General features: G+C 49.3%; 1 protein-coding gene across 3 annotated transcripts in view; it reads left to right on the top strand.

The window, feature by feature from the left end:
- Positions 1-13,988, top strand: part of CDYL (chromodomain Y like) — a 171,993-nt gene that overhangs the window by 152,332 nt on the left and 5,673 nt on the right. For 2 of the 3 annotated variants that reach the window (XM_078055644.1, XM_078055646.1), the window contains 3 exons: positions 834-1,090; positions 2,429-2,601; positions 8,124-8,334. In XM_078055644.1, coding sequence (XP_077911770.1) covers positions 834-1,090; positions 2,429-2,601; positions 8,124-8,334 — 641 coding nt within the window. The remainder of the gene's footprint in view (positions 1-833; positions 1,091-2,428; positions 2,602-8,123; positions 8,335-13,988) is intronic. The other variant, XM_078055645.1, reaches the window with a different exon arrangement.

A 13,988-nucleotide genomic window follows, 5' to 3' on the forward strand; every position in this document is an offset into this window, starting at 1 on the left:
AAAGAGCATTGTCTTGAAATTGTACTTAGAAGGCTGTTGGAAAATGTGGAACTGGGAGCAGTGGGCAGAGAGCAGTCACATCCCAAGGCATCAGAAGAAAGAACTCCTGAGAGGCTTGAGTGCCCCCCAAGGGGGTGTGGTCTGCCGTGGCGGCCACAGCACCACCACCTGTGGACCAGCAGAAACAGGTGGCCACGTGGCGTGTCCATACACACCGATCTTGCATTCAGAAAAAAAATTTCAACTGAATGGCTTTGGCTCGAATAATAATATTTTCTTGAACCAATTTCCTTTTTTCCTTCAACTTCTCAAGCCTGGAATAGGTACGCTTCGTGAGACCCATTCTCTTTTAATCCCATTCTTGAGAAGTCTCAAATTTTGTAGCTTCTTTTCAGCAAGTACTTTTAGGCAAGAGAAGCAAGAGGATGATGTCCTTGTCAGACTTTGAAGGAAAACAAATGCCTTTAAAAGCAGACTTTTTAGGGGCACCTGGGTGGCTCAGTCGGTTAAGCATCTGCCTTTGGCTCAGGTCGTGTTGCTGGGGTCCTGGGATCGAGCCCCGCATTGTGATCCCTGCTCAGTGGGGAGCCTGCTTCTCCCTCTCCCGCTCCCTCTGCCCCTCCCCCCGCTTGTGCTCTTGTGCTGTCTCTGTCTCTCTCAAATGAATAACTAAAATCTTTTTAAAAAATAAAAGTAGACTTTTTAACAGCCTCGCTTTTAATACATGAAGTCGTGGGTTCGTAATAAGCGCTTTTACCCAATTCAGAGACGACACCGGGGAGGGAATTAGTAGCTGGACATCACAGACCACTGTGATTTCAAACTCTCGGCAGGTTCGTCTCCGTTTATGGATGCATTAACAGCCAATGGAACAACCAACATACAGACATCTGTTACAGGAGTGACAGCCGGGAAAAGGAAATTTATTGACGACAGAAGAGACCAGCCTTTTGACAAGCGGTTGCGTTTCAGTGTGAGGCAAACAGAAAGTGCCTACAGATACAGAGATATTGTCGTCAGGAAGCAGGATGGCTTCACCCACATCTTGTTGTCAACAAAATCATCAGAGAATAACTCACTAAACCCAGAGGTGAGAGACGTTCCTTGAGCTGATTTGTGCTTCATGTTTCTCCACGCCCTTGTATCCGGGGCCTGCTTTGCCGAATCGGTGCTCTTTGGGCCCTTTCTAACTCGCCTTCTGGGCGGTTGCGCAGCCCCACCAGAAGGTAGGAAGCAGGGGTGAGGCTGGGCGGGCTTGCTCCGTACCGCACTGCGCCTGCGTGCTCGTGCCAGTGCAGCTGGGGCCGGGCGCGCCTGGGGGTCCGCCTCGGTGCCCCGGGGTGGGGCTGTGCTGGGCAGGGGGAGCGACCACCTCCAGGTCACCAGCTCTCAGCCTGCGGGCCGTGGGGGCCTACCCAGACTCGCATATGAAGTGCATGTGGGCACATGCTTTTCTTTAGCTTTGTTCAAACAAGATTAAAACGGCCGGGGTCCCAGGCCCTTCAGAGGGTGTTACATTGTTGCTACGGGTCTTCAGCATCGTCGTGGAACCTCGTTCCCGCTGCAGGGACCTGGCACGTGTTCGTTGCCGGGAGTACCAGGCAAAGCTGGCGTTCAGGGATCCCGGGAGATAGGTGCTTGCAGAGGTTCAGAAACAAACTCTAAACTACCCAAGATGGGAAGTACTGGAACCCGCGCTGTGCCTTCGTAAGATTCTACGTTCTGGCCATTGTTTTCCACTTGTGAGCAGCTCAGTCAAGTTTTTTTCCAGACAAGAAAAACAAACTACACAAAGTTTGTATGTCTGGCCAAGGTCACATGACAAACCAGTTCAGGGCTGGTCCCCGGTACATTTTAAAACTGCAGAGTCCCTTCATTGGTTATCTGTAAATGCTTCTCTATAGAGATCATTTTCAGTGGTCTTATGCCCTTCTAAAACGACTCCGTGCTAATGTGCCTATGCTTAATATACTCATGCACTAAACTTCTGGGGTTTCTGTCCCACGTGTGGTAGGCTGGTGTTAAAAGGGAAAAAAAAAAAAAAAAAAAAAGGCAGGGAACCCTAGTTTCTTTCAACTGGTTGAATGTGCCACCTGCTGTCCAAACTGTAGAAATGCCAAGTGGATATCCTGTGTAACTTGCCTCATCTACTGAAAGTCCCAACGATTAGAATATTAAGGTAACTCAGATTTACGTGTCTTTCTAATTATACTCTGTTCATAATTAGTTACGTAACTTACACTGTCCCCAGCATTCCCAATCTCTGGTTATAGAAAAGAAGTTTGTGAATTATTTAAATTGTGGTAGACAAAGGGAACGGTATCTGGCTTCTGCACTTTCTCTGGGTCCAGATTATCCAGGAACAAAATGCTTTTAGGATTCCGTATCAGAAATACTCTTTGCCACTTTCCCTTCTGGTGACTTCCAGGTAATGAAAGAAGTCCAGAGTGCCCTGAGCACAGCTGCTGCCGACGATAGCAAACTCGTGCTGCTCAGCGCAGTGGGCAGCGTCTTCTGCTGCGGTCTCGACTTTATTTATTTTATCCGGCGTTTAACAGATGACAGAAAAAGAGAAAGCACTAAAATGGCGGAAGCTATCAGGTATGCATAAATGGTGTTTTTTTAATGGTTGGTTTGAGTGTCTTGGTTTGAGTGTATCCATCCCTGGGAGAACAGGCTCGGGCAAGCCGTGAGAAAAACGCATGTCTCCTTCCACTGAGAGACACTAGTATCAAAATTAATTAAATCATCTGTCTTTTCTGTGGGCCTGGCATAAATTACTACTTGCCTTGAGCAAATAACTGATTTCAGGGCTGGCTCAAACCCAGTGAGTACTCAGGGAATGTTCTAATGATTAGCGTGGACAATAGCATATAGCCAGAGTTTCCATTATTTGTACTATGAGCATGTTCTGTCTTCAGCCCTTACATAAAGATGCATTCTCTTTCACATAATAACTTACCATTTGCTTGACTCTGAAAGAAATTGGCTAGGCTTTATGACAAGCTGGTTCCATAACATCACATGAAAAGTTTGTTTTAGTACAAGTCGTACACATTCTTGTTCAAGTTCATCCCGAGTTCCAACTACCCATAAAACTCGATCATGTAGAGTGAAAAGTAAGAGTTCCCTTTCTCTCACATGCTCCCCTCCCCCAGGGACCCACCATTCATTTATGTGTTCCCAGCCTTTTTCTAAACACTGTCAAATATTCATTCCATACATATTAGAGATAATATAGATTTATTTTTAGTTCTGTTAAATAAATGGAATTATACTGTGTGTTCTTTTGCAACTTGCCTTTTCCATTTAACAGTGTGACTTTAGAGATTTCCATTTCTTCTGTTTGGGGATTTTCCACTGTTACATCATAACATTGCAAAAAGCTTCCCCAGAATCACCTAACTCTGCTGTAAGCATACCCAGGGACATATTCTGTTTCCGTATTCCTCACTTCTCATGCTAATCACTGTAAGTATAATTTCAAAAGATCTAATTATTCAGAAATTAATTTGAAGTGAATGAAACCCAGTCACCAACCAGGAAGACTATTGTACTGCCCTTCCCACCTCCCTAAAATAACATATCCCTGAGTGACCCCTAAAAACCCCTTGTATATGCGTTTGTCTTGGTGAGGTACAGGAGGACGGGAACTTAAGATGCACAGACGTGCAAAGTAAACTTGGTTGGATCTTCTCCAAATCCCCACATACCTGGAGAGTTGAAGTTGAGCTTCTTTGGATGGTTATTGGGCTTTTCGTGTCTGAGACCCTATGCCCCGATCTTGGGGCACAGGGCTTCCTGGTCCCCCAAACCATCCTTAAAGATGCACGTTGGGATTAGTGGAAGTTCTCTGTTGGTGGTGCAGAGTGAGGCAGGGCATCTCTCTGACAGACTTCCCCAAGATGGTTCTGATGGGTTGCTGCCCTAATCAGCCCATCAGAGTCCTGGAACCCCATACCTTGGGGTTTCAGGGCATTGCCTTGGCCTTTTATAACATTTATAACAATTTTCAAAATTAATATATTTTGTCACTGTACACAGAGGTATGCACGCATACAAGAGGTTCCTTTTTTAGGTTATCATATGATCATTGTTTTTTCAAAAACACTGAAATTTTATAATCTGTTTTAATTAAGTATTGTCTCTGGTTTCCTAAATAATTTCAAACTCGTAGTTTACTGGGTAAGACCATCTTATTACTCAATTTCAAATTAAAGTGCTTGATCAATACACACAATTACTTGACAGTCAGCACCTCTAAGACAACATGTAGGTATTCCTGATTGTTAACCCGTCCCATCCTTTCAGGATGAATTACGTGGGTTTAATTTTCATTCTGTAAATACAAACTATTGTGCCTCGGGCGGTGACTTTGTAGATTTTCTGTAAGCTCACACTGACTTTACACATAATACTGTGATTTGGGGGAGCTCTGCTGTAATAGAGAATCAGATTCATCTGCCCGGGCCTTCTGCGTTCTGGCTCCTTTCTCCCCAGAGGCGCTTCCCTCAGCTCCACTCCTAAACCTCGGTGTCACAGCCCTAGTCCAGCCCACTCCTCCCGAGCTGAGTTGCCCTTGACAGGCTGAGGCTTGCATTGTTGGTATTAGAAACCTCAGAGGAAAGATGGATGGAGAGACTGCATTTGAAGTTACCTTTAGGTAACTTCAGGTGTTTATTTCGGGCAGCTGCCCACTCCCGTCACTTGTCCAGACCCTCCCTCTCCCCGGTCACTCTCCTTGCCCCCCACAAAATAGCTTTTCTAGGAAAAGGCCAAATTTTTAGGGAAACCCAGTTGGTTCTTCTTTAAATGAGTATATTTTTATCAATGTGAATTTTTCTTCATGTACTCTGGCAAGATACGAAAATAATGAGTTATACCAGATTCACTTAACCTTTGCTCTTGCTCATTTGCATTTAAATTCTTACATGTGTAAGATCGGCTTTACATGTAAAGCTGTATGTTTGTTATTTCTATGTGTCTTGTCTTGAATTTCTTAAAACTTTGGGACAAAGAACGTCACTAGAGCAAGTTTCCCCCCATAAAAAGTGGGAAATAGGAAGATGAGGTTTGAATTTGATTGTCAGGTGTCTGCTACAGCTAATTCTATTATCAGGACTACTGGTCATAACCAGCTTGCAGATTCATTGTAATAAAAACATTCAGCACATTAGTGATAAAAACAAAATGATAATAAATCCGTTTATAACATTAGGCTTTTGAAGTCTGTGGGAACCAGTCGCTGCCTCTTAGTGTCTGAAGGACTGGGAGCCTCCTCGCTCCAGAAGGCAGGCATCTTCTTCCCCCACCGAGTGAGAGAAGCAGAGATGTGGGGAGACAGCAAAGCTGACAAGCACCTGACCTCTCCCCATTCAGTCCTGTCCAGACCTTCACAGTGAAGGGAGAGCTCCCTTGAAAACCGGCAGTGAACTCTAGCTATTGAAACTGCAGATCCCGCTGGCCTTGTTTTCCCCAGACAGTTCCTACACTCTTGTTCTTAGGTAATTTTCTAACTTTTTTGGTGATATCCATGAAGTAGTGAACATTCTTCAAAAGAATGGATAGAAGTTTGTTTTTGTTTAATTAGAAGTCTTTTTAAACTCCTTTTATGACAAATATCACCTCTTTCCTTCCCTGCCATACCCACCACAGACTTTATAGCTCAGTTCACATACAGTTCCCAGAAAGCTGAAATTTGAATTCAGTATGTTGCATTGAACACATTGGAACGTTCATGCATTTTGATTTTAAGTTCTGAAATAGACTTGGCTTTACGCCCCCTAGAAGCAGTGGCCCGGCCCTCCTTGAGGGCCAGGCTCCTGAGCAGCATCCCGGGGCCCAAAGGCAGCCCCCGCCTCCATGTCTCTGGTTGCAGTGTGGCCAAGCCTTTGTGGCTCTGGAAAGTTTCTACTAAACAGAAAAAAAAGCATTTCTATGAAGTTTGTTGTTGTTTTAAAAAAAAAAAAATTTCTGTAGGCCATGCTCCTTTCTGACATCTCAGAGCTCACATACCCGAATGTTCGGCTGTGTCCTCTGAAAGGGGAAGATGATCTTCGCTGAGTGAGCCACTGAATTCCTACCCCTCCCAGAAGCAGCCACCGATTTCAGATGAAGTTATCATTCCAGGCAAAAATAAAAATAACTTGGGGAGGGGGGCTGAGGAATCAGCTTCAAACAGTTCTCCAGGCTTTGATTTTGCAGTATCTATTTTAGAAGCATCTTTTTTCTTTTATACAAACATAACGTGAGAAGGAACACTGCCTTGTGGAGTGATTGATTTCTTTGACCATTTCTCTATAAAGTCACTCTCTTACTGCAATATTTGCTCATTTCTTTCATGTTACTCTGCCATCCCATTCATGGTTTCCAGATGTTGTTAGCACTAGCCCAGCTCCCCCTCGACCCCTGTTCACATGAGGCAGATGAAAGCGGGGTGACTCCAGGGCACCTGGGAACAGATTTTGAAAACGTCTGCTCTGTATCATGGAGACCTTTTCTAGAGTCATCAGTAACTAAGCGTAGTAAATGTATTTCCATCATGTCATTGACCCAGAATCCTCAAAAGGTGGCACAAGTGAAGTAGCTTCATGTAAATTGTCTACATTATTTCAAGAACCTATTTAAAAGATTGTCTGGCTCTTCTTTGTATCATTAAAACCCAGTGTGATCTTTTTAACAACGCCTCAGGCTCTCATTTAGAAAGCCTTACTGCAACTCATTCATTTGAATGAGTCAGTTCTTACTCAATGTAAAGAGCCCACAAACCATAGGGGACCTTGGGGGCTGGGCTGAGGTCTGCACTGGCTGCACGGTGCTTTCGAGAATACTCCCTGGAGCTAGCATGCAAGCCGCCAGATTCGGCAATGCGTCCTCTCTTCTGTTCTTCACACGTGCGCGTGTGCACACAAACACACGAACACACCCCAAACCTCCCTAGCCTGCCCCCCCTCCAAAAACTATATGATCCCTCGTTGTCACTATTTGGGGAGATGGGGAGACCACTTAAGATGTTAAGTCCTGATTTCCGGAGATAATCTGAATAGATCTGCTGTAGCTTTTAAATTGCTGAATTGCAGAGAGCAACCAGATTGTTATTTCTGGTACTGAAGATGGGGGTCAGGCTTAAAATTCTGTAATTCTGAGCTAGAACTCTGACTGCCTTAAAGGAATTACCTTCTGTTTCTGTTGGTGCATGTTTGTCTTTTCCTTCACCATGTTAAATCATAACGAGCAGCAACCTCTGAACATAAAAGTAGATTCTAGTGGTAGGAAGAAGATGCACATTCCCAGTATGGCATGGCACCAACCTACCCTAAATTGAAAAGCAGCCTACTTTTCCAGTCTGATCCTAAAACAAATCCAAAAATAGCATTGGCTTGGTTTTGAAATCCACATCCTCTGTGAAGGCTGCCCTACCCCTAGTCATGCTGTCCTTTGCAGCCCTGCGGTAATTGTAATCTCCAGCACACAGTGCGGTCCACAGGGGTGTATAGGCAGTGTCTCTGCTGCTTACTGGCCTTCCTTGGATCTCCAGGCTTAAACCAGCCTGGAAGTTTCTTGTTTCTACACCCCCAAGTCATTCCATCTAATTCTGGACAAACTCAGGAAATCTCTGGTGTTTCCAGTCAGTGAGTTGCCTGAAATCACATACCAAGTCCAGACCCCGATCCTGTGGGTCATAACCCCAACCTCCTAGTCTTTACTCAACACCAGGCAGTCTTGGGAGGCCCCGTGCCAGGTTTTCTTTGGGAGAGCTTCCAGTTTGGTCATCGGAAGCCCACAGTGTTTATTGGGCTCCTTATGTCTTAAAGGGAAGAAAGGTTGTGGAGAAAGATGGATTAGTCCTAGAGCCCAAGAGCCAGCCTCTGACTGGACTTCACCCGTAGTCTTCACAAGGTCCTGTAGCCACTCTAGCATAGCGTCCACGGTATCGTCGGGCCTTTAAACACACAGTAAATAAGACCATGGCCCACTTCTGGGAGAGCCTTCAACAAATCTCAACTTACATTGATTTTTTCTGTAGAGTTTACCTCTTGGTATATTGAGTCTATAATAGTAGATTTTTCTGTTGCTCAAATACACAATGTTTTGAGTAATTTCCCATTTATTTTTCATTTTAGAAACTTCGTGAATACTTTCATTCAGTTTAAGAAGCCTATAATTGTAGCAGTAAATGGCCCAGCCATTGGACTAGGAGCCTCCATATTGCCTCTTTGTGATGTGGTTTGGGCCAATGAAAAGGCTTGGTTTCAAACACCCTATACTACCTTCGGACAGAGTCCAGATGGCTGTTCCACCGTTATGTTTCCCAAGATTATGGGAGGAGCGTCTGTGAGTACCTCTATTTTTTAAAATTATTCTAGAAGACTTCCTGAAGAAATCTAGTTTGGTCAATGTTTTTCTAAATATATATAGGGTGTCATTTTGTGGGGACTTCCTACCAAATGAACCTTGTAGTTCAATTCTCTTCATTAACTCATATTCTTAATTCATGAAATCATAGGAGGTTTTTCATATTTTGGTTCATAGAACATTTATTGACACTGGGTTGCATCATTTCCTAGGGAAGGACCTTATTCAGTGAGCAGTCTCTCTCTGCATAATTGACACTGATATCCGTTATTAGTAAATACCCAATTTGTAATCCAAACAACAGAGTGTGCCACCAAAAGTTTCTTGACCTAAGAACCTAAGAGCTGCACTTTTAAGAGAAAGCAATGAAGGAGCTACGTTGATTAGGATAAGAGAAGTCTTCCCATCTGATTGTGGAGCTTTATTTTTTTTAACTGTTTAAGCCATCCATAATAAGAGTGTTTGTAGCTTTTGATTTTTTTCAAGCAATTACGCACATTGCATTTCTTACTCCATGAAGTAGGGCAAGAGGTGGTGTCACGGGTTAGGGTCTTCAAAAGCCAACACTGAGGTGGAGTTTGTCATGGTGGAGCAGTATTCCATGGTCCACACCTGTTGGCAGGATGGCAGCGGTTAGGGGGCTGGACAGAGGAAGGCAGGCCCAGCAAAGCTTGGGCCACCTCTGGGGAGCTCTGGGGCATGTATGGCCTGTCACAGTTGTCCCACAGTGGGCTGAAACGGCTGGTTCCTTTATGTCCATCATCACCACGTGTGGGCTGCCCAGGAAGAGCGCTATGACTGTGGATGAGGCGGCTCTCTGCAGCGGAGGGCGTCCCCGAAGGAGCTGAGGGCTGGCTGCTGACAGCACTGCCAACAGCTGGGACAGCAAGCCCTCCCTCGGGCGGGCCTCAGCAGCACATCCCGGTGTCCACCACAGTCCACCTTTGGTCCTTTGTACGCACCTCTTCATACACACTGAGGGGGGCCGCTCTTCCCGGGGAAAGACGTAGAGGGGGATTAGCCACTGATGACTACAGGCAAGAACCACCTAGATGTTCAAGTTAGTGGGTAAAAGTATGATGAGAAAATGGATGTTTGCATCCTCTCATTATTTATGGTGGGAAAAACAGTTAACTTTACAGTAGAGAAGACTGGCAGGCGTCACCTTGCTGAGTGGTCAGAGTCCCCAGAAATAAGACCCGTCGTTGGCCCCCGACCTGCTGCAGCGAGAATGACATGGCGTCGCTCCGCCAGAGTCCTGCCCCGTGGGCATCACCTCTGTCGGGTCTGGAGAGAGCACCAGACGAACCCGGACTGCGGCACAGTGTGCAGGTGCCATGCAGGGCCCTGCCAGAGGGCCACGGCGGTCGGAGAACTCACCGGGAGACCTAGGCGCCGCCCCACACTGGAGGGGACAGAGGGGCCTGACAGCTCCGTGCAGATGCAGGGATCTCAGGCGCAGTTCGGGGTCAGAGGAGGGGCTTTCCTCGGAAAAATCGCGAACTTTGCAGACAGTCTGTGGTTTGACTCATAATAACTGTGTTGATGGTAGTTGTCCGGTTTTGATCATTGTAAGATGTCGTAGAAGATGTTAATGTTGGAGAGGGCTCGGTAAAGGGTTTATCATCTCTCTGCTGCTTTTATAATCTTCCCATAAGTCTAAACTTATTCCCGAAACAAGGTTGAAAGAGGAGGAGTTTACTGGGCCCACACAGCCCCCATTGCCCCATCTGGTCTCAGAGCCACCCCCATCCTCGTCTTCTCCCTTCCTGTTCCAGTCCCACCCACGACTGCCGCCTCCGCTGGCCTCAGCGACCCTCCTGTGGTGGGACGCTGCTCCCCCCCACCCCGGAGTTGCTGCACTTGTGCGTTGGTGGCTGTGGCCGGGCGGGACCCCAGGTGCCCTGGTAGTAGTATTCATAGCCACGCTCACGGGACCCTCGCTGCATCCGTTGGCCAAGCGTGCTCCCTCGGGGACCAGCAGAGCCCTGTTTTAAAAGCAGGAGGCAAACGGCCCTCAGATCATTGGTGGGGAGCAGGGCCGGGGGCAGATGCAGCCGTGCCCCTTCCCTCCCCTCGTTTCCCAGTCCCGAGTGTTCTTTCTGTCGGGGACGTGGTACCGTATCAAGGTCTTTGATGCACTACACACACTGTACTCAGAAGGGGGTGCCACGTCCAGGCTGGTACTCCGCCTGCACTCGGGCCATCCCAGTGCTCCATCAGCAGTGGTCGAATAGGACAGGGTCAGAGGACCCATGGTCATGGGCCCACTCCCCCCAGCCCCTTTGCTGTGAGGGGGATCTGGCCTGGCACACCCTATGCCTGCAGACCAGGCATGTTTTAAGCCTCGGAGAATGGTGCTCGTGAGGACCTCAGGCAGGAAAACAAACCCAGACCAGAGTGAGCATCTATTCCTGTGACAACAGTCAACCGGCCACCACGCGGCCGACCAGCTGGTCTCAGGAGCGTTGCCAAGCAGGTGGCTCGGCATTAGTGTCTTGCTGGAGGCTGGATGTTCTGCGGTGACAGTAACTGAATCAGCCTCAATGAGTCAGAGTCCGTGCCCTTGAGCTGAATGTCCCACACACCCCACAGCCACTCCGTCCACCTGTCTTGTGCCGGCGCCGGGGCAGCCGGCGACCGCGCTGGTCTCCCAGAGCTGTTCGGTTCCTCTCTGTGGTGCGCGCTCCCTGCTGGACACTCATGTCACACAGCCACGTACACACTTTCCCATCCATCGACATGCCAGACCCCTTGTCCCCAACCTTCCAGGCCCCTGACCAGCCAGCCAGGCCCTGGGTTGGGTCACTGCGTGTTCTCACCTTGAGCCACCTCTCCTTCCACAGCAGGTGGTGGACAAGGCACATCCCCTGTCGGGGAGTGTTTCCCTTCGGGGGAGGCTCCCGGGCACTTGCCGGCTGTGTTTCAGTCTGCACACCTGAAAATGGAGCCAGCCCACCCACACCCCAAGCTCGCTCACCAGGACTCCCCCGTGTGGCCGGCAGTGTGAGCGGAGGCAGGGCCCTGGTGCAGCAGGGGTCTGGGCCCCCCATGCAGCTCACCTGTGCTGTCTGCTGTCTGCCTGACCCCAGCGCTGCACCTTACAGCTCACCTTACACCTAGCGGGCCTGATGGGACTCCGCTCCTGGGGGACATTTCCGGCGTGTGGTCATTCAGTGTCCCGTGGCTAGGTGTTCTGCCTCTGCCAGGGTTCAGTAAACACTCCAGAATTGTTTTTAAGAGGCACATTCTTCTCTGCTGTGAACAGCGTGGCCTCGCTCCGGAACCCCGGGGGCCTGCATCGTGGTCCTCTCTCTGGCATGTGCCCCAAGCTCCTGGAGGCCTCTCGTCCCACCCGCTGCACAGTCAGGCCTGGGGACTCTGACATTTCGGCTCCACTCAGCCTGGCCACCACCCCCTCGGTGCTTCCAGAAGCCATCCCAGTAGCCAGGTCACGCCATCTGCTGGGGCACTTGCCATGGAGTTCCATCTTGTATCTCAGGAGGGCTCCCAAATCAGCAAACTCCCCTGTCCAGCTTTGTGTTCTGGCTCCAAGTCAGGCACCCTTAGAATTCAGCTCCCTGTGTCTTCTTGCAGCTCCTTGGAGGGAGGAAGCGAGTTACAGGCCTAGGGGCCAGCAGAGGAGGTCGGCAGGACTTGAGGGAAGCGATGCCGTCTTGCGGAGAGAGACCTCTGCATTGTCTCCAGGCAAGACGGCAACACTTGTTCCTGTTGGGGACAGAGGGGTCAGAGGAATCTGGGGTTCAACTTTGGGGTGTCCATCTGGAGTCCCTATTCCAGGTTTAAGGGTCTCCTCCTTCCTCCCCTCCCCACCGAGCCCAACAGGTCCTCCCTAGTGGGTGACTCATCTTGTCTGGAGCTGGGCCACTCAGACTAGTAAGTCCTGGGTCTGGATCTGCGCTTTCTCTGCTTTCTTGCTACCCGGGAGCCCCTCTGCTTGCATCAGTGGCAAAGAGCAGGAACTGTGCCCTCGTGTGAGGATTTTCACACTCGAACCACCACCAGGGCCGGGCGCTCTGGGTGCTCCACCAGTCCGTGAGGGGTGCTCTTTGCCAGCCAGCCAGGGAGCGATCTTGCTCCCAAAGCCCTCTCATCACCACTTTCTCTCCCATTCCCACCCGTGACAAAGTAGTTTTTCTGGAAGCAGAGGCTGGCTGAGATGGATTTGGGCAAGCAGGACACAGCGTCCGCCTCTGTGGCAGGGCAGGGAGGAGGCAGGATTGGGCAGAGGGCACGGGTGAACCGTGTACCGCCCTGGCAGAACTCCTCCCCCGGAGCCCACAGGGAGCCCCCGCTCTTCCGGGGGCCGCACGGCGTTCAGAGCCTCATCTGCGGGGTTGGCCGTGCCGAGGAGCTCTCCCAGAAGGCCCCTGCGAACAGCACTTCTGGCAGCGGGGCAGCAAATGTTTCTGGGCCGAGGCGTCCGGGCAGCACGTCTGTGTCCACCCCAGGGTGGTGCTCCATGTCTCATGGATGAAGAGGTGGGCCCCGTCTGGGTCATTTGTCTTCTTTTCGCCACGCTGCACCCACCCAACAGTTACTACTACCTGGTTCTGGTGGTAGAGTTGTTATCGGGAAAATTACTTTAAGTTCGTTTTGAGTTATTACTGTAAAACAGATTGTTTCCTAACAGCTACTGCCCGTTCTGGGAGTGAAGACTCCTTGCCATGGGTAAAAGCCTTCTGCGTGCATCCTGAGTCATGACTGTAGGGGAGACTGAAAGAACAGCGTGATCCAAGGAGGTGTCTGATGTTAATGCAGATACACAGGACGAGCAGACTGGGGGAAATCCTGAACCTGACATTTAAACACATTCTGGGCAAAGACATTCTGAAATTGGAGTCCTTGGGCCAACAGCTGCTAAGAGGTGGAATGCTTTGAGCCCATTGCATTCAGAACCATAAAGCACAGGAAGCCGTGACGAAATGAATGGCTCCTCGTCCGGCGGGTGCATTTTCCCTCACTGGACATGTCTTGAAAACACATTACTTTTTGCTTCTCCTTGTGATCTCCCAGTGCCACTCGTGATTCTCCCCCGGGGTGCTGGGTCCTGTCTCCCCCCTCCCTGCGGGCACACGCTGCAGCATCTAGAGACTTGACGGTCACAGCGGAGGTGGAGCTGGGTGCTGCTCGGTGTCCTGCAAATCACAGGACAGCCTCCTCAGCGCGGAGCCATCTGGACCAGAATGTCGGCAGGCTGAGAAACCCTGCCCTGAAGCAAGAGCAGACAGTTTAAAATCAACTCAAAGTGCAGAGCGTTTGACTAAAACCTGTCTGCAGAAAGTAAGTAAATGCTGCAGGGGTGAGGCATGGTGTGACAGTGCTCCTTGGAAGTGACCCCCCAGATGCCAAGTCCCCTTGGTGAGCTTCCGGCAGGCTGAGGCAAGGCTGCAGCAGGCTGGGCTTTCCACCCAGGGTTTGTGCACAAGTCTGCAAGAAGGCCAGGAAGGATCCCGTTCCCAGGATAAAAGGAGCAAGCTGCCAAAGCCTCTTTGGAGTGAAGCTGTAGTCACAAGATGTGCAAGTTAGTGTCAGACGGTATCTTCTACAGCTTAGCCCTCCTTGCCCCCAGTGAACGTTCAGGGCGTGCCCGGCGCTGCACGGTCACGGTC

This window comes from Halichoerus grypus, chromosome 9 (genome assembly GCF_964656455.1).
Source record: "Halichoerus grypus chromosome 9, mHalGry1.hap1.1, whole genome shotgun sequence".
Taxonomy (NCBI): domain Eukaryota; kingdom Metazoa; phylum Chordata; class Mammalia; order Carnivora; family Phocidae; genus Halichoerus; species Halichoerus grypus.